Raw genomic sequence first — 27,619 nt, 5'->3', positions numbered from 1 at the left:
GTATTATCCCACCAAGTTTCTGTTATGCCAACAATGTCATAATTGTACTTATTTATTAGCACTTCCAGTTCTTCCTGCTTATTACCTATACTTCTCACATTTGTATATAGGCATCTAAGATACTGATTTGACCTTGCCTCCCATTTTTCCCTGACCCTCCTTTCTCTCTGCCATTATAGCCCACGCTCTCTCCCATTTCCGACCCATCTCCCAGGTCTCCATGGTCTCCACTTACCGGTGGGCTTTGCTCACTTGTCCTCGTCAAACCTAGTTTAAAGCCTTTCTCACTAGGTTAGCCAATCTGTGTCCAAATAGGGTCTTCCCCCTCCTCAAAAGGTGAACGCCATCTCTGCCTAGCAGTCCTTCTTGGAATAGCATCCCGTGGTCGAGGAAGCCAAAGCCCTCCTGGCGACACCATCTTCGCAGCCAGGCATTCACCTCCAGGATGCACCTGTCTCTGCCTGGGCCCCTACCTTTGACAGGAAGGATCGAAAAGAATACCACCTGCGCTACAAACTCCTTCACACGTACTTCCAGAGCCCTGTAGTCACTCTTGATACGCTCAGTGTCACACCTAGCAGTATCATTTGTGCCCACATGGATGAGTAGCATGGGGTAGTAATCAGAGAGCCAGATAATCCTTGACAATGCCTCCGTAACATCTCTGATATGGACCCCCGGCAGACAGCATACCTCCAGAGATGAAATGTCAGGGCGATAGATGGACGCCTCCGTCTCCCTCAGAAGAGAGTCTCCAACCACCACTACCCTACGTTTCCTGTTCACAGTGGTGGCAGCAGACCTCCCAGCCTTGGGGGTACGAGGCTTAAAATAAAAATATTTTAAACTTTCTTGGCTTACCTTTTACTAGCTGAAATTCTTAATTTTTTTGTTTTAAAAATGATTTTAGACTTTCAAAGAGCTTTGGGGGCATGTGTGCAAATTGCAAGTTATGAACAAATGTCTCATTTAAGTTGCTTACATTTCTAAACTGCTATTAATTTTTATATTTAAGCTTTGACCAAGGTTTTTTTTTTCTGAGCTGAGATCTTTTCTCCTAGGCTTTGATAACTTTTGTATTTTAGCAATGTTTAGTTCCATCTTTTCCTTCCATATTTCTGAATCTGATCTTAACAAAAAATGTTATAGTTAAACACTTTAAATGGGATTGTTCATGTACCAGCTGCAACCATCACAATTCATTATTTACAGGTTCATTTGTTAGGAAACACCCATTTCCTTCAGGCTGACTGTAAGACCTCCCGTGTTGTGTGTGGTGACAAATCACATAGTGCAGGGGTGGTCAATAAACAGACTGTGGGACAAAGACAGCAAATTGGCACTTAGGGTCAGCCATCATAATAAAGTTGCATGGGTGAAAGTGCTGATTTAACAGCTCATTTTATTCATTATGACTGGGAAAGGGTTGTTTTAGTATCCTTTCTTCCATAACATACACACATATATATTTTGTGGGTGCAATGGTGGCACACATCCGAAATAGCGCACATGACCTCAATGTTGGTGTACAAGACAAAACTCTCTCCACTCATGGATGGAAAATCTTAGAGGGAACACCAGCCAGTACTTCCTCCTACAACTTCCTTCCTGATCCTGAACTTCATTCTACATCCCTCCCACAGGTCAGAATCCTCTCTTGTACCCATACCTCTCCTGGACCCTACACCCTATTCTCCTGCTCCAGATCACAACCCCCTTCTTTACCCAAACTCCCTCGCAGACCTCACACCCTTTCCTGCACTCCAGTCCCCCACCCTAAGATCCCTTTTGCACCCAACCTCCATCCCAGACCCTCCCCTCCCCGCCACCGAAATGCAGCCCTTGACCACTTACCAAAAACTTAGAGTGGCCCCACATTAAAAATTATTGCTCACCCATGCTCTAGTGCAACTGGTTGAAATGCCATATGGAAATTAATGTAGTCAGTTGCCTTACAATTATTTAACATGACATTAATACTAGTATATGGGTAGAGCACCTACAAGCCACAGCTCAGCATAGAATTATTAAGATAATAGGCCTCCATCTGGATGCTCTCCATGGGAACCCAGCATCCACAGGACCACACGATCTACTGGATCTATGGGCTGGGGTCTTCTACAAGGGGACAAATGCATGAATTCAGAGGGAAGTCCATGAAGAGAGCCTCACATAGTTCCCAGCCTCTATGCAAGCATTTCCTTATTGAGACATTATCTGGTCTAGTAAACCTAAGGGTGGGAGTTTCAAAGGAGCTTTATTGGATTTGGGCACCTAACTTCCTTTGGCTTCTTTGAGATTCCCAGTCGTAAATACTTGGCCTTGCAATGGCCTTAACGTGAATCTGTACTTAATACTATAAGAAACTGAGTACACTGAAATGAAACTATTTCTTCCTTTTGACACGCATTTTAAGTAAGACTAACTAGCTTAGATATTCACTGCAAGTCCAATGTACATCAAGTAAGTCCCCTTGAAAGCAACCATAATCTGACTAAAATTAATGATTGTAAAGGAAATGCACAAGTGAAATTATTACGGTATAGGCAATCTTTTAAAAATAAACGGCATCCATTTACTTCAAAGAATGTTAAAACAATAAAAGCAACAAGCTTGTTTTACTGCACAGATTAAAAGTATTACTGTTCTATATATTGTACAAATGAAGGGTTGCACCAATAAAAAGCAGCCCACATCATAAGAATAATAAAAGTCAGTAGGTTTATATAATGATAAGCATTTCTCTTTATGTGCCGCATAAAAAAACCTATATCAGGAGATTCAGAATATTTTTTCGTTCTGACTTCTAAATGCAACATGCCATATATCAGAGTTGTTTAAATTATTTTCAAGAGTGGATAATGTCTTTGCTACAAGGTTAGTTTCTATGTATGCAATTTACTCCTGTGCCATTACTTTAAATATCACTAACATTATAGTGTGCAAAACTGAAAATGAAAAATTTTAAGTAGTCAACTTTTTGATGCAACACTATAGTTTAGAACAGCATTTCCAAAAGTGTGGTCCATGGCCCGGTATTGGTCCTTAAAAAAATACCGGTCATCAGAAAAATTCTTGGCAGAGAGTGCTGTGGCGTCTCTGTTGAGCATGTTCCCAGGCAGAGGGGCTACGTCCGGCGGGTGCTAGGATCCAGGGAGAAGGCCATGCGCCATGAGCACTGATGCAGAACACCCAGTGCTGGCCAATAAAGCAGCCAAAATTGGAGCTGGGGGGGGGAAGGTGAGCAGGTGGAACAACCCGCCGGACAGGTAGGGCCAGCGCAGGTTTCCTGCGGGGTTGGGGGGCAGTTCTGAAGCTGCGTGCCAGGTCCCGAAAGTGTGCGGGCTGTTCTCCCCCCTGCCCCAACAGCCAGCATGGTACCTAAAACGCCAGTCCATCATGCTCTGGGGACTTTATTTCCCTGCATGCGGGGGAGGGTGTGAGAGTCCGGGACTGCGCCGGTTCCTGCTGCTCGGGCAGCGCGCACTGCCATGGGGAGTGGAGGAGCAAGGCGTGCGCTGCTGAGCATTTGTTGCTGGCGCGATCCGAGAGTCCCCCAACCCTCCATGCAGGAAGGCATCAGGTGCGCAACAGACCAGCGTTTCAGATACTGCGCCGCTGTTTGGGGGATGGGGGAGCAGCCAACGCACTTCCTGGGCCTTGGCATGCAGCTACAGGATCCCCAGGTATCAGTCTCTGTCTCCTCCCACCACTCTAGACCCCCACATCTCTTGGGGCTAACATCAAGCTTAAATGAATATTTTCATCCAATTGGCATCAGTAAAATGTGGATTAAGAACCTGTTGACACCGGAAATGAAGAAATATTACAATTGAATGCATCAGAAGTGGATTCATTAATTAAACTTTCCTGTGACTCTGCCTTAAAAGAGAATTTTGATAAACTCTTTATTGATTTATGGTTGAGCTGTAGAAATGAATATTCACATTTATCTGAGAAAGCAGTCAAATTCTTAATGCCTTTCATCACGACATATCAGTGTGAAACTAGTTTCTCGTCTTTGGTTTTCTTCAAATATAAACATAGAAATAGATTGAATGGTGAACTAGATTTGAGGATAAAACGTTCTTCTTTTGCTCCTGACATAAAGTTGCTATGTGATGCAGAACAACATCACCCTTCCCATTAGTTCTCCGTTTAGTTATTTAAAAGCTATTAAAATGCACACATAATAAATGACTTATATTCAACTCATTCAATTATAAATAAACAAACTTTACAACTGGTTAAAATTCTACTGGTTAAATTGTAATTAAGGTAATAACAATAAGTTAGGCACGTAAGTATTTTATATCAAGATTTATATTATTATGTACTATTATTATTGTGAATAAATAATAAACAGTGAAAATTTATTCATTTTTCATTCTTTTTTTTTATATGCGTTTATATTTTTGGGCTGAAAAAAAGGTACTGAAAAAACCAGGTTCCAACTGAAGTAAAAAGTTTGGGAAACCCTGGTCTAGCCAGCTTTCTATCCATCTTACAGTCCATTTATCCAATCCATAGTCCATTAACTTGCTGGCAAGAATATTGTGGGAGACCGTATCAAAAGCTGTGCTAAAGTTGGCACTAGGGGCTTTGGGAGGACCAGAAACAATGTATTTGTATATTCATCATTTGCTTAATGAATATGCAAATATGCAAATAAGTGTTACCAGTCTGCTAAAAGCTTGTGAATGTATTTACTGGTCCCCAGTATCAAAAAGTTTGGGAACCTCTATTTTAGAAAATCAAACACATACATATACAAACACACACAGTCTTAAGGTAACTTAGAGTAAACTATGGAATTGCTACTGCATCTATATTTAGCCAGATGTTTATGGATGTGTTCTTCAATTGTGTGAAATATTTTGACTTCTAGACAAAATAACCATCATTAGCCAGTGAAAAAGTAAGCTATAACTAATACAGAAGCTTGTATGCTTGGATGTGGTGAGAAGATGGATTGAAGGTGATTATTTAATATCTTTTCTCTGTATGTGGAATATCAATTGACAGCTATCTCCATATAGAATTCACACTTGAATGACTAAACCTTTCAGGAGTTCAGGCTGCAATAAAGCAGCCCTGAAAAGTATAAAAAATAGCAATGGTACTAAGACACTGGATACAAAGAAGGCCAAAATGTGGATTTAAAGAAGGTTTAATCAAAATGTTACTATATTGATATAAAACAACTAAACAAATATTTTCCATTGGTTTATATAAATAATATGGGGGTAAATACCATTACATTACTATCAAGAGCAGCGATGGGCAACCAAGAACAGTGAGAGGGCCAGCTGACTGGCCCTACTTCATCTCAGTGGGTCGCAGCAGCCCATGATCCACCTGGGTTCCACTTGCAGCCCGAAGACCCCCCATCTACCCTCCTCCCCCACATGTCTCTCATGAACCGAAGCACTGAAGCCCCATACTTCCTACTTCTTCATCCTCCTCCCAGCACTTTCAGAGCTCCTCGAATTGCCTGATTTGCACTCCATGGGCCCCTTTGGTAGGTTTGACTGTCAATCTAAGGATTAAATTAATCTAATGCAGCCACATTCAAGGCAGAAATAGTAACTGAGAATCTTTACAATGCTAATAGGATATATTTTTATCCTAAAATGTACCTCAAATAAAAACAAGAATTTATAATGATTTTCTGACATTTCAAACTATCTAGTCATACAAATATCACTACTAATGTGAGAAAATGGAAACATATTCAACATCTTTTTTTAAGTGACTTCTAGGGATATGCTATTCTTGATCAGCTTTGGACTTCAGCCTCTATAAATCTCTCATATGTAGCTCTTCCTGCTTTTTAATGACAACGATTAGAATTAAAATATTCTCTTTTTTATTCCACATCTCTCACACTAATTTCTTAAGACAGAGACTCCAGAAGCATGTTATATTAGCTAGACACTTCACTTGTTTACACAATTTTGAAGATTAACAGATGGTCATTAAAGAAATCAGAAACACATTAGTATATATTTATTCTCCATACACAGATTTGTTTAAATGTAAGTTTGAAAATGTATATAACACAGAATTAATCTAAAACTGTAGATTTTGTGCATTATTTAATATCCCCATTAGCTCTTTTACTGCCTCTTTATTATTAGAACTTTTACACAAACATTAATCTGGTTATATAATGAATTAAAGTATAGCCAGAACTGGATCTCTTCATCTAGTATTTTATACTATGGCTAAAATATTTATTAATTTTAATACTGAAAAAACATGATAGTCCATATGTTAACATGAATTCAGAGCATAAGTTTATGTCTATACTTTCATATCATGACCAGATAGAAAGACTGAGGGTATAACACACTCATTCCTTCATCAAAAGGAAAATTTCACACTGCTAGGCCACTACATATTCCAATTGGGCAAAGACTCCCCAAAACAAGAAGCATAACAAAATAAGAGTGCAGGAAACTGACAATGATGAGGGGTTAATTTATTAAGCAAAAGCCATTTATTCTGTTATCTCTGCCACACTATTCAGTTTTCTCATCTACATAACTTTAAATAATAAAGGTGATGTACAGGTTGGACCTCCCTGGTCTGGCACCTTCAGGACAAAGGAGTTTGCCGGATCAAGGGAGATCAACTCCTCTACTGATAGACTCCAGCTCTCCTGGGATCTGACAGCAAATCACTAGGCTCCCCTGCCCCTGACCTCTCAGCTCCTCGGCTAGCCCAGGGGCTGTTGGGGCTCCACTGCCCCAAGGCTGCCAGACGTCGCAGCCCCGGGGCCACCAGAGCTCTGCTGCTCCAGGGCCACCAGGGCTCAGCTGCTCTGGGGCTGCTGGAGCTCAGTTGCTTTGGAGCCACCGGAACGCCATGGCCAGCTGCAGGGCTACTGACTCTGCTGTCCCGAGCCAGTGCTCTCTCTGGTCCAGAGGCTCTCTGGTCCTGCTGGACCACGTATGTTGCTGGACCAGAGCGTCCTGGACCAAAGAGATTCAACCTGTATCTCCATATTTGTACAGAATAGTGGTTCATTCTAATTTATAGTGAAGATACGGGAGACATGCTTATTATACGTGCAGATGAAATAAGAAAGTTGTAACAAACCTACCAGCATAGTTTCAGCAGAGGCAAAAGAATCCAAATGCAAGTATGCGGGAGGTGTGTTTATTAACTTTGGATGAAAACGTGTAAAATGGGTATTATATTAGTTCCCTGTCTCACATGGGTTTTATGAGTATAAATCTATAAACACTAATGAGGCGTTCAGTTACTATGGTCATGGAGGCCATTTTGAAGTGTCTACATAAAAAAAGTAAAGAGCTGATTTATAGTAAGCCATCTAAGATTTAGACAACATGGCTAAAGGGAAAGCAAGGGAATTATTCCGATTTTCCTATAGACACTACCATTGAAGTCATTACCCTTCTGGCACTGGTCACTGTGAGAAGATAGACCTCTGGTCTTACCCTTTAAGGCCATTCTTATGTTTTTATCTGCTGGTCTGTATCCACCATCTTTTCAGCATCAGATTAAGCCACCTATCTTCCCTAGATTACAAAGGTATTTAGATGTTTTAATCCTAGCTCTGCCAAATGCTATACTCATTCTTTTCACACTATCACAGCATGGTAATATTAGAAGGAAAATTGAACGTTCCAGAAAGCATTATCAGCCCATATGAGTAAAGGTCTCAGGTAAACCTTGTTCCTGGCTTTGCTGCTGTATCTACAGTCCAGTATCCATAATTTTAAGGCTACAAAGAGGATGCAAGAGTTATGTCCTCTACTTAAGTCTTGGAAGACCAAGGAAAAAGATATTGTAAACTCATCTGAATAAAGACATGTTCATGAATTATACATAACTGGCTTGAGATTGTATTTTCTGGGAGTTTTCAAAAAATTATTCAGACTATTAGTAATCATGCAAAACTAAAAATAAAAAAGGAATTTTGTAAGTTTTAAAATAAAAATGAAAGTATTTTAAAGAAAATGAAATAGGAAGTTAATCTCCAAATGGAATATATAAACTGATATAATGAGTCATGGATAAATAGTGTTTAACTCACAAAGAAACGAAGACGTGGATGTATATTCCAGTAGTAAGAGCTGCTCACATAATGCTGGCCACTTCTAGGGTCTACACTTTATGTTAACTGTATGCAATATGACATCAGCTTCTTACCTTTGACTCATCAAGTTCAAGCTTCTTCAGAGACTTTCTGACATAATCCACAAAAGAAGACGACTTGGAGAAAATCTTACCAACATGTTGATCACTGCAAATGTAATATTGAGGTTATTCTTTCAATTTTACAAAAACACAAAAGTTCCATATTATTGTTTCACAAATCTTGGATCTATTATAAACATATACAATAAGATGTCAGAATTTAGGATAATACTTTATTTAACATTTAGCTTTTCTTTTATCTAAAAATACATAAAACAAGCTAACCAATGCCAAAGAGAAGCTTTTAGACCAAAAATACTATTACTCATGGATACCTCAAATAATGAATAAGGTGAAGGTGATATTTGTTACTTCAATTCCTCTCTTAACAGGGTCTTTCTTTTATTGGATCAATTACACAGTATCAATTTTCAATGCATTATCTGCTCGTTTAGCAAGAGTTCAGTGTTTATGAAAGCAGAATTTCTTCAGTGTCAAAGTGATAAAGTGAGGCACAAAAAGTACCAGTACCAGAAGGCATATACAGGTTGCATTCACATTAGCAAATTACATGCCATCTCTTCTCTGTTTGAAATATCTTAGAAAAAAGGTATGAATATATTTGGTCAGTCCTCTCACTGACCTTGTTAATCTCATACTGTAAGAATCATATTCTCAAAGACATTAGCTACTGTCTTTGCTTCAAGGGGAAAGATAAATAAAAATCCCTGACAAAGGGAAACTGTATCTTTGTGCTGCTTAGACTTACAAGGGCAAGGTTTTCTAGGCATAATCAAGAGGTCCCCAGTGTTTAGACTGGGTTACGTCAAGGGACAAATAGAGCTTGCTTATTATAGAAGCAAGTTAATTTTTAAAACTTAAGACTGTAACTCATTTGTGTATGTACGTTTACCTGCTTTAACCTTGTAAATGACTCTCCTACTTCCTTTCTTAATTAACAAATCTTTAAATAGTTGATTATAAAGCATTGTTTGTAGTATGAGCTCTAAGGTGCTACTGTCTTGAGGTAAGTGACTGACCCGTTAAGACTGGGAGCAACCCGAATGTTGTGATTTCTGGTATAAGGGACCATGTGTCACAAAAGCAAATGTGCTTAGGTGACACAGTACATTAGAGTACCAGATGGACTGTCTGTGGCTCCATGGTTAGACTATTATAATATCTAAGGAGTTTGCATTTGATGATTGGTTGGTAAAATCGAAGGGTATGTCTAGACTAAATCCCTCTGTCGGCAGAGGGATGCAGATTAGGCAGGTCGACATTGCAAATGAGGCAGGGATTTAACTATCCTGTGCCTAATTTGCATAAAAATGGCTGCTGTGTTTTGCCAACTCAGCACTTTGTTGACAAAAAGCGGCAGTCTAGAAGGTGATCTATCGAGAAAGAGAGCCTTTTTCAACAGATTCTGTAAACCTCCTTGCAGGAGGCATAAGGGATCTGTCGAAAAAGTCTTTCTTTCTTGACAGTTTCCCCTCTAGACTGCCTCTTTATGCCGACAAAGTACTGAGTCAGCAAAACATGGCAGCCATTTTTAAGCAAATTAGGTGTGGGATATTTAAATCCCTGTCTCATTTGCAATGTCGACCTGCCTAATCTGCATCCCTCTGCCGACAGGGATGCAGTCTAGACATACCCTCTGTATAGAATTTAAAGTTAATGTGAGGTTTTTATCCTGCCTCTTAAGAACATGTCCAGAGGCTGGTGTTCATGCTCTTAAGTCACTGTAGGACAACTTGACAGTTCTATCTTCGTAAAAACTATTGTACTAGAAACTCTTAGAAAGCCTATTATTTTCAATTGGGGGAGCCTGATTCAAATCCCATTGAAGTTGACAGAAAGAGTCCTATTGTTTTAACTTGGATTTGGGTCAGGCTCCAAGTTCTTTGTTTCAATTAGCTTTCCATTTTTTCATTTTATTTTTAGGGGAAAAGGAAATTCCTATGACAATTTTTTTATTATTCCAATGCAATAAAATCTTTGGACATATGCAGTCTGAAGACTACTTAATGGCTATGAATTTAAAAGATTCTTTGAAAAAAACCCAGACATTTAGTGCATCTGTCCTACAAATCAGAAGCAGCATAGTTGTAACAAGAAAGATATACACTAAACACATAAAGATCTAAAAAGTCAGAATGGGCTCTTAATGACTCAAGGCATCATAATTCATTCTTTTAATTGTCTTAAACTGCTTTTTAAGTGTTATTGGATAAGGAACCTGATATCTTAAAAACTGCTGAACTGGTCCCATAAGGTTTCACTGAGACAAAGAAAATTCCAGCTACTTCATCAACATTGTAGCGATCTTACATTTGAAAGCTTAAAAAGGTCTAAAACTCTTTTTATTTCAAAAGTGCAGTCTTTATAACTCCCCCTCATTACCTTTACTTTAATAGATAACATATACTGGTCTAGCCAATACTTTTTATAACCAAGTTCTCATGGTTTGTTTGGCTAAATCTTCTGTGCAGTTTTATTATACATGTTGTTGAGCAATGGAAGAAATTCTTCTGTTGGGTAGTTGCCCATTGACAGAAAAAGCTATGCTTCCACCCCAAATCCCACAGGCACTGACAAGACTTCAAGTCAGTAGCTGACTCGGAGACCTATGGAAAAAAAAAAGAACCGCAAAATAGTCCGTATAGCAGGATTTTGGTTTGCTCACCACACAGAAGGCAAGAACAAATGGTATGGGCTTAACCAAGCCTCAATTTTACTAGTCAAATTATCTCCAAAGTTACTATTGAGATATAGCCCAGTCCAGTCACCTGCATCCCCTTTATCTTTTGCTAACTTTTTGGGATGCTCTCACTGCAGCGGGAACCAACCATCACGCTAAGAGGTTCTCTGGGCACCTCTGATCATGAGTGTCCCTCCCACTTTTGGGGGCTGAGGCAAAAGAGGATGGATCTTAACTTCCACTCCGTTGCAAAGAACAATACAAAGGGGATTAGAAGGGTGATCCCCCCAAGGCAGCATTTTAGCCCCAGGTTTGCATTTCTCCCTAAGGGGCTAGACATATTGCTCCCATCTTGTAAGGAGATGCTCATTATGTTGCTATTCTTTTTTGAATATGGAACCTAAAATAGGTATCTGTCAAAAGTTGTGACAAATAAAACGACTCTCACATTAGTCCCAACTGTGTCCTACATGTGTGTGGTGGTAGGGATAGGGATGGGGGGCGGAATCCCAGTCCTCCAGTTGTACAAAAATCCTCTGGGTTTCACAGTGAGGAAGATGAAAAACTCAACTAGCCTCAGTCAATCTGGTGGTATGGGGAAAAACTTCCTCCTGGTCCCATACCTACAAAAAGGAGAAAGGGTGACTGCTGACTTCTGGTTAAACTGAGAAACAGTAAGTGGAGTGGCTCTGAATGCAGGGCTACTCTTATGGCTCCAGAACTCATGTCAAGTCCAGCAAGACCTCCAGCCAATTCTGAAAGTCCCGTCAGGGCCAGATATTTTTCAGGATCCAATCCATGTTGTCCTTTATGACCTCTCCCATCATGGCAGCCACCAAAGTCACTCCTCACTAGGTTTGGGGCCCTCAACTTTTTAGTGAATTTGCCAGAATTTTCTACATGTCCAGTGCTAAGGATCTAGTTAATGCCTCTCCAATGCTGGAAGGTAAGAGATCTGTAGAGATGGTAAGCTCTACTTCTGTACTATTTACTGACTGCATTCACAATATAAACATATTCAGACATAATATTGGGCCTCTTTCTGCAACTCTCATGTTAATAGTTACAACTTGCAGTGTTAGGAAGGCAGAATTAGGCCTTAGTCTCAGAATCTTATACCTTGTGATCATGCCGTAACATTCCTCTATAATAACCTGTAGAACAGCTCGATAAAACAATGATTCCGTAGGCAGCTGAAAGAGGAAAATCAAGGAAAAGCAGGTATGTAAGTTGGCATCAAAATCAAGACAAAAGTAACTGGAAAGGTGTTGACTACTATATCTAACTTCTGGTTTTCATTCTCTCAAAAAAGTCTTATTAACCTAGTTGAGAGGATAATTTACTACTTTTTCTGTTTGCAAATTAAAATGGCTCAGATAACAGCATAACCTTAATTACAAGAAAAACAACAACAGAGGAAGTGGGGGTAGGGATAAGGATTAGAGAAAAAGAAGGGAAGATAGGTCAAATTCTGATCTTCATTTGTAAACCAATAGAACTGTATTGCAATTAATGGAATTGCACCATCAAAACTTCAGAGCAGAGACTGGACCAATTAATAAAAAAAGGAGGCAAAAGGAAAACAGTACCTGTGTCATAATGTTCTCTTATTTATATCTACTTTAACTTGGTTCCCTGAAGAACTGATATCCATGCAGAAAGCACTGCACTTATAAAAACAGTTCAATGCATTTAAAACTTCATACCTTTAGGTATGAAAGATGTGTTTACTTAAGAAAAGTTAATGCTTGTCAGTTAAAAATGTACTGCCAAATGCATCTCCTGTGTAAGCCCTCTGTAGTCAATGGGCTTACAACGGGGCTAAGTTAGCCTGTAAATCTAGTCTATTAAATACTTGTAAGTTAGTGTGCATACAAAAAAAAAAGATAAATTACACAATAATGATTTAAAGTACGCAGAGAACACACTTCAGACAGAGATTTAAAAAATGAGAGACAAGAGTGACATTCCCACCAGAAGCAAGCTGCTGCAATAAACTATACAGAAATTCCCAATCACAATGCTTTCCTAATACCTACAATAGTAGTACAAAACAAAAATTTACTTGTCACTTCAAGATTAGGAAGACATCTGGGATTTGCTTTTTGTATTTATGGTAACAAAACAGTAAATTACTTATACGATAGTAAAAAAATATTACATTGCTTCTGGCTTAAGATTACCCAATATTTGTCCATAAATTATACTCAAATGCAGTTCTAAATAAATAGTTTACACTTAAAATACTACTAAATATTCATGGTAATCTTAGTTTTTGCTTTTTTAATTTTCCAGCAGACTATAACTATACAGTTTAACTTAAAATATGATGCTAATTCGATCTCAGGCTTTTGGAAGTTTCAGTCTAGCAGGTATGGTCCACACCAGTCATGCTCCTGCACTGAGTTTGTATCTGATTTCTGAGAAAACATGAACCCAATAATGTATGTGTAATCACCACAGGGCACATTGGAATCTGGCACCTCTGGAGCTTAGTGTACAAACCTCTACAGCTTGAGCTATAAAGCCAGCTGGCTCTCAGCTCAGGCTGTAGAGCTCACTTGTTCTTATCTCTCACTGTAAGTGGTCTAAGTCCTACTATATGAGACAGTGAACCACACCCACTAGGTGTGTGGGTTACATGTGCTTGGAGGATAAGATGACTGGCTAACATGGTTTAGGAGTTTTGTCTGCAGTGTGCTGTACCAGATTCAGAAAGACAACCCAGTACCAGGCTAGGCTTCCAGTGTGGCAAAACTGCTAAATTACTCTAGTTACTGAATTTTAAGTGTGGGATATGGTCCCAGAGAACCAAGTATGTCAGTAAGTGTTTGCTAATTTCAGTAAAAGTTATGTGTTAAGGGCCTTTTGCATGAATATTAGGAACTTTTATAATTTACTTGCTATATGAACAAAAAATTCTTAAAATACAGGGAACAATCTTATGCTAGTTTACTACAGTTCAACTTGTTTTAAAAGTTAGATGTACCTAAAGTTCCACTCCTTCCACTTTATTAAAATAAATTTTAATAAAAATTAAAAAAATAGTTATTGCTACAGTTCCCAGTAATATTTTATGAATACTTTTTGCAGTTTCACATCATTTTCTCGTGGACAAGTTTTTGCCTCAAAAACACCACAAGGGCATTAATTCTGGAACAATATCTGCAAAAATTACAAAAAGTTAATGAGTTGGGAAGAACCTGAACTAACTCCTTATTTCTAATGACCCACATTACTGTACCAAAAAACACTGTGGTACCAAAGTGTAAAGTGATATGTGAATCCCCTAAAAATGAGCAGCACTGAGCCAAGAGCCTCTGTTGGACCAGCCCATATAAGAAAGCATTCAAAGTTTGGAAGTTTTACACTTTAATTTTTTTAAGACACACTTTTAGATTTAGTGAAGAATATTAACCAGCATGATTAAGCACAAAATAGTTTACCATTAAAATAAGATATTTTAAACTATATTAAACTGCATAGTCCCTAAAATATGTTAGCTGACTGTTAGTTGTCTGAAGAAAACAAATATTTTAGCATCAATATGTGCAGACAAGGCAATAAAATTGCAATTCTGTGGTGCTGAAACATGATCTCAATCTGACTTTGATTTATATTCTGTTAATTGTAATGTTTTAGAACTCAGTAAGTCACGAGTTCAGGAGAAGGTCATGTATTAAAATTATTCAAAAACAGTTTTGTCATTAGAAGGGTTACAATAAACAACATTACTTACCACTTGGCTGACCACAACTCGTTCCAAAGCCTTTAAAAGTGAAGAAATTAAACTGCTATGTTTATTCTTTATCAGGGCATTTTATAATCACATTGTATAAAGCATAGTGGAAATGACATTTTACAAGATTAATTATGTGATATAACATGAGCTTGTACACTTAAGAGTGTTAAAACCACCAGAGGTTGTTAATCAGTTCACTTCTGTTATTTAGGGTTTATTTATAGGACAAGCAATGATAATGGAATGCATATCCTCTTCAATTTTTGAGAGCACTAAGGAAAAACATTTGTATTAGCTATATTCCTATACTAATATAAGCATAAAACAGCTTACTTTAGATAGTATACTGTATATTTTAAATAATCTTTTAATTTAAAGCACAATACATTAAAATATCTTTTTAAGTCTCTAATGACTACACAAATGTTCATTTTCAACTTTCAGTTCTTAAAAGTTAAACAAAGTACAAATTTTAGAGAGACTGCAGTTTAAACCATCATACATATCCTTAAAAATAGATTGTTTAGCCCATGAATCTTAATGGTGTAAGAGCATTTGATTTTTATGATCTAAGATGACAAAGAATTAAGAAAAAATTAAATGGGTGGAATATTTTTCTACAGTTGGAAAGGCATTACCACCAAAGGGAAAAATTCTCTGTATAACCAAAGATAAATGCACAGTGAACATGTTCTGTGGTGCTACAGCAATATATAAAATAAATAAATTGCTCATGGTGTACTACAGATTGAAACTCCCAAATCTAGGACTCTCTGGTCTGGCAACTTCTGTAGACCAGAAGGAAGGACCATCTATGTTGCTGGTAAAGAGAGCCCTGGAGGAGAGGAGTACAAGTTGGCTGGGAGTCTTGTGGGTGCTAGGGAGACCCAGCTGGGCTGGCAGGGGCTGATCCTGTGATGGGTGAGGATACCAGCCCTGGGGAGCCCCAGGCTGAGTAGCAGCTGTGACGGCTGAAAGGAATCCCCAGTTCCAGCCAGGAACCCACGCGGCAGCTGAGCTGGTGGTGGGAATGGGAAATCCTCAGCTGAAACCCTGGTGGAAGTGAGACTGGCAGCAGCTGTGGGGGATCCTGGTGGGAGAAAGACTGGTGGCAGCCAGAGGGAATCCCTGGCCCCAGTCCAGAACCCGAGCGGTAGTAGGGCGAGTGGAAAGCCCTCTTCTGGCCAGGAACCCTAGGGGATGGCAGTGGCTGGGGGAAATCCTAGCCTGAGGAGGCTGACTCTGTGAGCCCCAGCATGGGGCCAGCAGTGGGAAGGGAAGTCCAGGCTTTGGGGACACCCACAGCTCAGAGAGGAGCCTTGACCTCCCCTGCTCCGGCAAACTCCGTGGTTCAGGACAACTCAGGTCCTGAGGGTGCTGGAGCAGAGAAGTCCAACCTGTACTCAGACCATCCCTATTCTCTGCATAGCTCCTCTATCACTCCTCTCTCTTGTCCCAGAGCTCTCCTATGCTGCCAACCTGCACCCAAGACTTCCCTTAAGATGGACTCCAAGTAATAGCAGTTCTCCCTTCCCATATTTTTACAAAGTAGCTGATGTGATTTATGCAACATGAAAGCTACTTCCCTTCTTTACTTTTAATGAACAATTGGCCTGTGGTCACTGCTGACAACTGCTCCCTATAAACTGCATGCTTCTACAGCCACTCAGGAGAGATTCAAATGCTGTTAAGCAGAGCGCTCACAGGTAGGTTTTTTTTTTTACTGTTGGTGCCCATTCACACATGCCTCAGTGCACATAAAATTTATTCTGCACACAGATGAAAATGATCAGGGGGACTGCGGCAGATACCATTGGCTAAGTCTGTAATATTGGTGAATATTGCTGGCCAGCATCAGCCAGGGAGAGGCTGCTCTTCATGCAAATGTAACACAGTAAAATCAAGTGATGCTGAGGTACAGCTCAGTTAAAGCCAGCTGTTTTATCATGCTTGCACAGAGGTGGATATGAGTTCTCAAGCAGTACTCTAAGCCAGTCCCTATGGTGCTGTTGGCCCCCTGTTACTCAGCAAATGGGAATTGCTATGCAAGTTAAAATACGGGGACTGTTATCATTGCATGCAAGGTCCCAGGCAATGCTAGTAGGTCCTCCCTACAAGGAGAATAATGCTGTAAGGGTATGTCTACACTACCACCCTAGTTCGAACTAGGGTGGTAATGTAGGCAACCGGAGTTGCAAATGAAGCCAGGGATTTGAATTTCCCGGGCTTCATTTGCATAAAGCCGGGCGCCGCCATTTTTAAATGTCCGCTAGTGCGGACTCCGTGCCGCGCGGCTACACGCGGCACGGACTAGGTAGTTCGGACTAGGAACTAAAATCAGAGGAGTAATGGTAGTTCGGACTAGGAAGCCTAGTCCGAACTACCTAGTCCGTGCCGCATGTAGTCGCGCGGCACGGAGTCCGCACTAGCGGACATTTAAAAATGGCGGCGCCTGGCTTTATACAAATGAAGCCCGGGAAATTCAAATCCCTGGCTTCATTTGCAACTCCGGTTGCCTACATTACCATTAGCAACTTTGGTATGCTTCATTTGCCTCCCTACTTTGAATTAAGGGGCAAGTGTAGACATACCCTAACAGATTTATTAGGGCATAAGATTTCATGACCCACTTTATCAGATGAATTGGAATGGAAGTTACAGAAGCAGGGGGTAAATATACAAGGAAGAAGTTGCTTGTGTTAATGAAGCTAATCAAATCATGGTGGAAGTGGCTCATTCACATTTGGGGTGGAAATGTGAATATGCAGAGAGGGGACATTGCCTTTGTAAAGCATTAACCAGCTGAGATCTTTATTCAATCCTAAACCGGTAGTGCTGAATTTGCAAATGAATTCCAGTTCAGCATCTCCCTTTGTAATCAAGTTTTGAAATTCTCTTATAGAAGGATGGCTACTTTCAAATCCATTACTGAATGTTCAGGGAGGTTAAAGTATTCTCCTACAGGTTTATATGTGTTACCTTTCCTGAGGTCTGATTTGTGTCCATTTATTCTTTGGCATAGAGATTGTCTGGTTTGGCCAATGTACATGGCACAGGAACACTGCTGGCACTTGAAGGTATATATCTCGTCAGTGGATGGATGTGCAACTATCCCTGCTTCTCTAAGTTCCACTCAAATTCATCTCACGAAGTAGATTTTACCCACAAAAGTTTATGCCATAGTAAATCTGTTAATCTCTAATGGCACGTCTACACAGCAGCGTTATTTCAAGATAACTTGTGTTATTTTAAAATAATTAGGTGAGCGTCTACACAGAGTCTTATTCTGAATTCTGTAACCCTCATTTTACTAGGAATAATGCCTAGTTTGAAAGAGATATTTGGAAATAGAGCATGTATAGATGGGGAGCTGTGGTTATTTCAGAATAAGTGGCCTCCAGAGCGTCTCATAGATGCCCTGGGGGCCACTCTGTTCACAAGCGGCAGAACTCTATAGTTCCCCTTCCCTTGCAGTCCTTAAAGCCGTAGCCTCAGGGGAAACAGTTTGTGGTATGATGTGAGCCCTACTTGCACTGTGCCACACAGCAGCAGCCAGTTCTGGCTTTACTGCTACCATGTCAGACCCCAGCATCTCACCTGAGATCCCCACAGCTGCCAGCATAGCTGCAGGCAGCCTCCAAGCCCCAGCCCGGGGGCCGAGGATGCAGGCCCTATCCTGGACTGGTGTGGAGATCCTGTATCTTATTGAGGTCTGGGGAGACAAAGCAAACCTCCAGGATCTCTGCACCAGCTGCAGGAATGCCAACATACATGGCTGGATGGTCAACAGCCTGCACCAGAGAGGCACCAAGGAGTAGATGCGCATGAAAGTAAAGGAGATCAGGCAGGCCTATACCAAGGCCCAGGAAGCATAGCTCCCACTCAAAGACCCCAGACCTGCCACTACTTCGACCAGCTCCACCGCATCCTGGGGGGTCAGGGGAGAGGGGTCAGTCCTGTCGCCCACCTTGTTGTGAACTCTGGTTGGGATATGCCCATTGTCAGTGTCCTGGAGAGCAGGTCTGTAGCCAAGGAAGAGGACAGGGAGCAGGACCAGGCCACTAACATCACAATGCCTGTCAGATAGGAGCTCAGCCATTCCCTGGAGCTGGTACTATCCTTCCAGAATATCATCCAGGGATTGGACAAAGCCAGAGAAAGCCCATCAGGTGAGCTCCATTACTTTCCCTACACTCAGGTGTAGGGAGGCAGTGGGCGGCGAGGGACTGTATGCTCATTGCCTGGCCTTCTTGGCCTGGGGATCGTGTAGCAGCCTGGATCACGTGGAGCACCAGTCTGCAGCAGACAGCCATAATGAAGCTGCCTCACCAGACCCTTGTGCTCCTGCTCACAGGGTTTCTTTCCCGACTCTGTGGTGGGACACTGTCCCACCACCAGCCACCACTAAGGAGGCTGGCGTCATGTGACACACACACACACACACACACACACACTCTCTCTCTCTCTCTCTCAGGGCTGCCTGTGCTCTTGGGCAAGTGTGATGAGGTGGAGAACACCGAGCAACTGCAAGGGGAGCCTGCTGGGAGGGGAAGGAAGTGGAGGAGACCCCAGTAGCACCCTCCTCAGCAAGCAGTGTCTGGCACTCACACACACCTCCCCATCACCCTCCCCCCCTCCTCCAGTGGGCAGGGAGATAAGTCCTCTCCCTGCGAGGTGCTGCCACTGCCAAACCTAGTGTGTGCGTGGCATGGAAGGAAGCCAAGGTGCCCTGTTGCCTCCATCGTGTCTGCAGGCTCCTGGCCTGGCTGGAACCTTTCCATGCCTGCTCGTCCCTGAGACATAGGGGAAGTGAGCCCCCTCACTCTACCCGGGACACCTGTGCCCTCCTTGCAGGAAGGGGCCTGCTGTGTAGGTCAGAGATGGCCTTGCTCAAAGCACATCGCCTTCGCCTGACCTGAGACCTTTGGGTGTTGCCTCAGAGATGAGGGCTAGGCTTCATGCACCCTGTCTGTTGGAATGACTGCCCTTCTCTTTATTCTTCACAGCTGGACCAGCTGCGAGTAAGATGCCTACAACACCTCCCATGTCAGCCTCCCGACCCCGTGGGAGCTGTTGCTGCAGACGTGCACATGAGGATATGGAGTGGAAACGTGTGGCCTGCCTGCGTGGCCTCTGGCAGTCTCTGGAGAGGCAGGACCAGTGGTGGGAAGCAGACTAGAAACAGTGCTATGCCACCTCGTGGGAGGTGGCACAAGAGCGCAGCATACATGGCCATTGTCCACTGCATGGTCGCTGCCATTGAGCAGTTGCCCTCCCACTCCTGCTCCTCTGGCTTCTCCCCCTAGCTCCCAGTGTGACTTCTGAGGGCCCTCGCACAAGAGGTATAGGACCATCCGGGGCAGGTGCCACTCGCAGCTCCATTGCTGAGTATCACCTCCTCCTTCCGTCTCCCAGGTTCTTTCCCCAGTCCCTCCCCACTTTTCATTACCCCCAAAACCCACATAGTTCATTATTCCAAAACAAAAAGTCTGCTTTATTGTAGCTGTGGGGAGGAGGGGGGAGGGGGAAGAAAAGGAGGGCAGTGAAAGGAAGGGTGAAAGAAGAAAGGCACACTGGAGCACTGCAGAGGCCCTTTGTTGGGAGACCCAGGGGACATTCTCACAAATGTTCTTGTCTGAAATGCTCCCTCAGGGCCTCCCAGATGTGCACAGCCTCCTGATGGTCCTTTCAGATGGCAGCTGTGCATGGCTATTCAAAAACTCTGGTGAGCCACTTGGCCTCTGCCTCTGACCCTGGTATAAATGTGTCCCCTTTATTCTCACAAATCTTGTGGAGGACACAGCATGCCTGGGGGACATTCTGATCACCAAGGTCCAGGTGGGTGAGGGGGCAGCAGAACCTCCCTTTGAGATGACCAAAGGCTCCCTCCACCACAGTGTGGGCTCTTCTAAGCCTGGCGTTAAACTGTTAGTTGGCCAGGTCCAGGTGTCCAGGGCTTCATAAGCCAGGGGAGCAGAGAATAGGCTGCATCCCCCACAATGCACATCAGCAGGATTCGACAAATAATACAATCTACTTGCCCGGGGCGAGTAGATTGTAACCCAGAAGAGCCGGGTTCGGGCGATCTGAGCCTGAGCAGAACGATCTGCACATGCGCAGATCGCCGGATAGCGCGGCTACCGAGTGGGGCTCGCCATGATTCGGCGAGCCCTGCACATCAGCATGTCCACGTTCCCGATTCTGATGGTGAAGCTGGGGATAAAAGTGCCGGCAAGCATTTTCTGGTAGAGGCTGGAGTTCCTAAAGATGTGGGCGTCGGGCATCTTCCCCGTCCACCCGACATTAATATCCATGAAGCAGCTGCAGTGGTTAACAACAGCCTGCCGGACCATGGAAAAGTACCCCTTCTGGTTGATGTAGTAGGATGCCCAGTGGTCGGGGGCCCTATGGGGATGTGGGTGCTGTCCATGGCCCCCTGCAGTTGGGAAGCCCATGGCGGCAAAACCAGTGTCCAAGTCACCGAGGAGGCCCTCACCACCTGGAGAAGGAGACAAAGAGAAAATCACAGGGTTGTCGGACCCCTTGGGAGATCACCGAGCCCAATCCCCTTTACCCTACACATGAGGCCGAACCCCAATTAACTTTACCCCCCGGCAGGACTTTGTGAAGCTAGGACTGGAAAACCTCCCGGTGAGGGAGCTTCCACCACCACCACCCTTTTCCTAGGGAACCTCATTCCATCAGTTCAATACCCTCCCAATAACATAGTAAGAGAGTCATACATGATGAACCGGTTCCCAGCGGAGTGGTAGCTGTCCAGCATGGCAAGCTTCCAAATAGCGATGGCGAGCCACTTCTGCAGGAGGATGGAGAGTCTCATGCAGGTGTCCCATCGCCGGAGGACAGGGGCAAGCCACTCGCAGAGCTCCAGGAAGGTGTCCTTAGACATGCAGAAATTCAGGAGCCACTGCTGGTCGTCCCACCGCTCCATGAAAATGTGGTCCCACTAGTCCAAACTGGTGTTCCATTGCCAGAAGTGGTGGCGCACGGTGTGCAGAAGAGGGTGGGAGGGGCTGTGATGCATGAGTAGCACAGGGAGAGAGATAAGGAGGTTCCCCGCAGGGAGCTGCGGGTTCTGGTTCTGCAGTGCCATGAGGGCAGCCTACGAAAACTGCACCAGTGGATGTAGCATGAGGTCTAGGAGCTGGAGACTGCTTTGGCAGAAGTGCTGTGGTGTTCACAATGGCAACTAGAGCACACAGTGAAATGGGTTTTCTGTATTGCAAGGAGGTAGGCAAAGGAGAGGAGCCTGAGATGTTGACTGTACAGAAGATCCCTTTAAGCACGAGCCTCAGATAGCCTCAGGAAGCAGCTCTAGGAAGTGAGCGCTGTCCTGATGCCCGGCCCGAAGTACTTCCAAAGTGGATCTTAAATACGATTGAGGCTCCAATCAATGTGGATACTCTTTTTTGAAATAGCTCAACGCTATTTCGATCGACATTTGTAGTGTAGATGCACTATTTTGAAATAAGCTATCTTGGAGTTTTTATTTTGAAATAACCCCGCTGTGTAGATGTATCTTGGCAAGGTGTCCACAATGCCAAGCCTGTTATTTCGAAATAAGGGGTTGGTTATTTAAAATAACAACTCCTTTTTCCTTGGGGAATAAGCTTATTTTGAAATAGTTATTCTGGAAATTATTATTCTGAAATAACTTATTTCGAAATAATCTCAGAGTGTAGACGTAGCCTAAGGTGCCACAAGACTCCTCATTCTTGTTGGGGAAGTCAGTGATGGAAGAAGGAATGTTATCTCCTTTAAATTACGGCTGTGACCTATTGCACTGAGAGATTGCTTTGTTCAAATGCAAGTCAAGAAACTGTGGCCTTTTTTGCCATTTTAAAAATATTTTTTTGTCCATCCTCATTGTTTCCTGCCCTCAGCAAATATAAAAAGTGCAAAGTTGGAAGGTTAATACAATTTTTTTTACCTATAATTTATCATGCATACAACATTAATTATGTTATTCCATAGAGTCTGGGATTTAAGTCATAGCTCTAGGATTACAAGCCAAAAACAATGAATTCTATAACATCTGGATATAGCTTCCAGTGAGGAAAAAAGAAGAAAAAGAAAAAAGAACCATACTAAGCATGCTGACATTCTGGCATTGCGACCACAGCACCAGCTCTCTTCCTTTAAATACCGACACATGGGAAACCCCCACAATCCTGGAGAGCAATCTGTAGATGAGAGAAAAATGGTGTGTTACTTTATTAAATTTTTCTTCTCTTAAAGTAAATCATCTATTGAGAAAGACAAACAGTAGTTGGAGCATAGGAGCAGAGCTGTGTAACTGTTATTGCTATCCAGTAACAGAAAGCATATTAGTATTATGAAAAAAGGCATTTTCTCAACAACAGATGTTTTTGCTTTAGGCTCCATTTTCGAAATCTTCACATTTTCTAAAACTATTCCTCTAACACGCTAACCAAATTAATTATCTGAAAAAATCTTTCTTTCTTTCTTTTTCACAACAAAAGAGTTTGTAATTAATTTTGGCAACAACACATTGACAGTCATCCCAAGATGCTGAGCTGGGCAGCCTGTCAATATAACAGGACGTATGCATCACTTTCTGCTAGGATTTTCTTTTACAGCAAACAATTTTTAAACAGTATTTTGGCAAGTCATTACAGAATGTGTGCCTGTTTACTGAAGTGCTGATGGTCTGTTTTGTTGTTAACCATTATGTTTGTTTTCCAGAAGGGACCAGCTGCAAAGGCTCTTGCTGCTTCTTCAAAACACTAAACTTAAAAGCATTTACATCACAGACTATGACAGAGTTTGGTTCAGTCTCATTAATATTTCAAGTGGCAACTAAATTCCTAAATTAACGCTTAATCCCAATACAACATTGGGACAGCTAAATTGGCAACATTATAAATGGTCATACTAGCTGTGTATATGAAAAGCTCTTCTAGGTTTTCTTTAAAAAACACTTCGATGTCAGCTGGCTGTTTAAATCATTCTGAATGTGATTTTAATATTTAAAAATGAAAACTAGTTGGATGGAATCTTGGCATTTCAACTGAGAAAGATGGCTCTGAAATATTTTAAGAGTAATCAAGCAGAAGAGGTTAAAAAAAGGACAGTGGTAATACGAAAGTTTCCAGATTTAGAAAAGTAACACACATTCAAAGAATGGGATAAAAAGCTGCATATAAAGAACTACCAGACAGAAAAAGGGGTCCAAAATGATAAAGAATAAAAAGACCTCCAAACCAGTGGAATAACAGTGGATGCTCTAAGAACTGGAAAAAGGAGCTATTGGAGGGCAATCAGAAGATGAAAAAGAGGAGCTCTCTAAAATATTAAGCTCCCAAACTCATTGCAAAGGGCTGGCAGCTGTAGGGAACTCACCGTGGGGGTTGGGAGCCATGGGGAACTCATCCTGAACCTGGTAGCTGTGGTGATATCCCTGCAGTTTCGGGCATCCATAGGGAACTCACCGTGATTCTGGGCAGCTGTGAGGAACCAGTGGTTAGAAGTCGCGGTGAGTTTCCCACAACTCCCAGGCTTTGCCACTCCTCCAGGCCGGGTCAGGAGACCCGGCCCATGAATAGTGATTCTGTGAATTGAGAGGGTTGATCTGAATCAAGATCAAGGTTCTACTCTCAACAGTGTCACAAGACTGACTGAGCCATTTAACTAAAGAAATGGAGGTGGATAATCTGCTGAACATGAGCTTCCAGTATGATGTTGTCAATGAAAGAATTAATGAAATCCTCTGCTGCATAAAACAGGGGAATTTCAAGTAAGAGTAGAGAAGCTATTTTATGTCTGTATTTGGCATGTGCACTACTGCTGAAATAATGTCCAGGGATGGAGTCCACAATTTAAGGAGGACATGGATAAACTGGAAATGGTCCAGAGAAGAATCATGAAAATGATTAAAGGATTAGAAAACCTGTCATATTGTAATGTAGATTCAAGGAACTCAATCAATTTAGCATAACAAAAGAGAAGGTTAAGGGGTGATTGATTATAGTCTGCAAATACTTGTATGGGGAACAAATATTTAATAATGGGCTCTTCAGTCTAGCAGACAATGGTAGATCATGATCCAAGAGCTGAATATTGAAATTCAGGCTGGAAATGAGGCACAATTTTTTAACAGTGAGAGTAATTATCACTGGAACAATTTACTAAGAGTTGTGGTGGACTGTCCATTGCTGATAGTTTTCAAACAAAGGTTGGATGTTTTTCTAAAAGATCTGCTCTAAGAACTATTTTGGGGAAGATCTATGATCTGTGTTATATAGGAAGTCAGAACAGATTATCATAATAGTCCCTTTTGGTCTTGGAATATATGAATCTATAATACAGAGATAATATTATTAACCTACCACACAAAAGAGCTCTAAGACTTAATTAAAAAATGTAAATACCATACTTAGAAACTGTCTGATCAATTATATCATAAAAATATAATTACTAGCATAATATCAAAAACTATTAACACATTTAGGGAGAAAGAAAGAAAGAAAGAAAGAAAGAAAGAAAGAAAGAAAGAAAGAAAGAAAGAAAGAAAGAAAGAAAGAAAGAAAGAAAGAAAGAAAGAAAGAAAGAAAGAAAGAAAGAAAGAAAGAAAGAAAGAAACTACATTCTGTTTATGTCAGTAACAGCCAATACCTTGTGGAAAGGTTTGCTTGGTTATGGCCTAACTGGGTTTACTATTTAAAATGAAGGTTCATATCTGAGACTATGTCTTTAAGATCCCACTGGGATCACAAAAAAAAGTATTCACAAAAAAAGTTTCATGACAATATTATCTATAAAATAATATAATTAATTTCTGTTAATTTCTTTAACAGAGAAAAATTGGGCAGATTACTTATGCTAAAGTAATCGTTAATAAAATTACATGAAAAACATTTATGCAAATAAAATGACTGTTATGGTTTTATTTTTGGTTTGCAATTATAAGACTTTCTATATGCATGCATTATAAATATTTCACACAAAAATTAGCAAACTCTGAAAACAAATAGCAAGTTTAATCATGGAAGTTTTATTCTCTCCTCTCCTCTGTAAGGGTATGTCTACACTGCATTCCTCTTTCGAGAGATAAATGCAAATGCAGCTGAGCAAAATTGCAAATGAAGCGCGGATTTGAATTTCCCATGCTTCATTTGCATAATCACATCTGGGCACTATTTCGAAGTACCCTCTATTTCGAAAAAAGAAAAGATGTCTAGACACGGTTATTTTGAAAGAAAACTTCTTTCAAAATTACCCTTAAACCTCATTTTATAAGGAGTAAGGGTAATTTTGAAAGAAGAGTTTTCTTTTGAAATAACCACGGCTAGACGGCATTTCTTTTTTCGAAATAGGGTATTTCAAAATAGCGCCCAGATGCAATTATGCAAATGACGTGTGGGAAATGTAAATCCGTGCTTCATTTGCAATTTCGTTCCTCTGCATTTAAAAGAGGAATGCAGTGTAGACAACCCTAAATTTCACCCCCATTATTCCACTTCCAAGGACACCCAATACCCATACAAGTTAAAAATGCTACAACTGTACTTAGGCTAACATTTATGTACCAAACCACTGATAGATTAATCTGAATCATTTCTATTTTCTCTGAACAAAATATTTAGTAAAAGTGTTGTCATCCACTCGTGATACTGAAACAGAAGTGAAGAAAAACAACGCTCTGATATTAAACTGTGTTCTGGATTTTCCAATGTGATTTATTTTACCAATGTATTTAAAATATAAGCTTCCTGGATAGGTTTTACATATCTTCTTCCATGTCTCATATACTCCAAAGCATGCTATGGATATTTAAAATAACAATTCAGCAGCTAGATAAGTCTGCAGAACGCATCAATTTTTATGAGCTACATTTTTAAAATCTGAACACCCTTTTTGTACCTGCCATTATTTGTAAGCACTAGTAAGATTACCTGATTGTTCACAAATGAGATCTCTAGCCAGCATGTCTCAAAAGAGAGTCATGTTTACAGTTATTTTAAAAGTCATATTTGGTTTCTTTCAAATATTTTGCAGTGAAATATCCTTTACAACAAAGATAATTATAACTTGAATCAGTATGTTCAGGCACTATGAAAAAACCCTCAAACTTGGATCTCAGAAACTGCTCTAACACAAAACTGAATTGGGAATTCAATAAACACTGAAAACATTTAGGAATATTTTATGGATATGTTGTGAGAGATTGTATACCAAATCATTGCACAATACATAATTGTGAAAAAGTATATGATGCAACTAACAAGACATCTTACAATTCATTATAGTGATGTCAATCAAACAGAACTCTTCTCTCCGTACAACTTCACATAAATTCTAGATAACGGGAGGAAGCACTGAATAAGAGCTGAAGGGGAGTGTAACCTTATTCATTGTTAAATGAAGCAAATATAGCCTGACATGTAGGTTAACAACTTATAAAAATCCAACAGCACATGTGTAGCAGAAGGAATAGCCACAAAGAGCATACAAAAAGGAGCTTGTGTCAAAAGTACTAACATTTCACATTCAGGCTCGATGTTATTCTATTCCATTGAGGTTTATATGCTCTTCATAGGCCACTATGCATTCCTAATACTACTCAATATATATATATATACACACACACACACACACACAGAGGAATGGATCATATAAGACATGACAAAATTAAAGCTATGCCATCCTTCATAGGCCCCCAAATCTGTCAAGTCCCTGAGCATGTGCTTTAAATCCAACTGATCTTAGTGATTCTTTTGTATGTACCCACTACTGAATAGAACAATTTGATAAATCATTACCTAAACAAATAAAGTTGAGTATGTGTGACTCATTCCAGAATGCTTGTCACTTTACAGATTGTGTTACAGACTGTGCAATGCTCAAGGGACACACAGATGTAAATGAGCTAACATCCAAATCAGTGCTTTAGCAAACAAGTATGATGAAAACAACCCCTTCCTATAGCCCAAGACCACAAGTCCTATTTGCCTAAAGTAAGACAA

General features: G+C 41.1%; 1 protein-coding gene across 5 annotated transcripts in view; it reads right to left on the bottom strand.

The window, feature by feature from the left end:
- METTL25 (methyltransferase like 25) overlaps nt 1-27,619 on the bottom strand; it is a 94,388-nt gene that overhangs the window by 12,977 nt on the left and 53,792 nt on the right. For 2 of the 5 annotated variants that reach the window (XM_075932524.2, XM_075932512.2), the window contains 4 exons: nt 22,722-22,816; nt 14,610-14,639; nt 11,990-12,063; nt 8,182-8,275 (listed from right to left, as the gene is read on the bottom strand). In XM_075932524.2, the coding sequence (XP_075788639.1) occupies nt 8,182-8,275; nt 11,990-12,063; nt 14,610-14,639; nt 22,722-22,816 (293 nt within the window). Of the gene's footprint in view, nt 1-8,181; nt 8,276-10,572; nt 10,797-11,989; nt 12,064-14,609; nt 14,640-17,101; nt 21,112-21,355; nt 22,817-27,619 lie in introns of those variants that run through there. The other 3 variants (XR_012904943.2, XM_075932517.2, XR_012904947.2) reach the window with 3 other exon arrangements.

The sequence above is a fragment of the Pelodiscus sinensis genome, chromosome 1 (assembly GCF_052426305.1).
Source record: "Pelodiscus sinensis isolate ZL-2025 chromosome 1, ASM5242630v1, whole genome shotgun sequence".
Taxonomy (NCBI): Eukaryota; Metazoa; Chordata; order Testudines; family Trionychidae; genus Pelodiscus; species Pelodiscus sinensis.
This window is presented reverse-complemented; position numbering and strand designations above follow the sequence as displayed.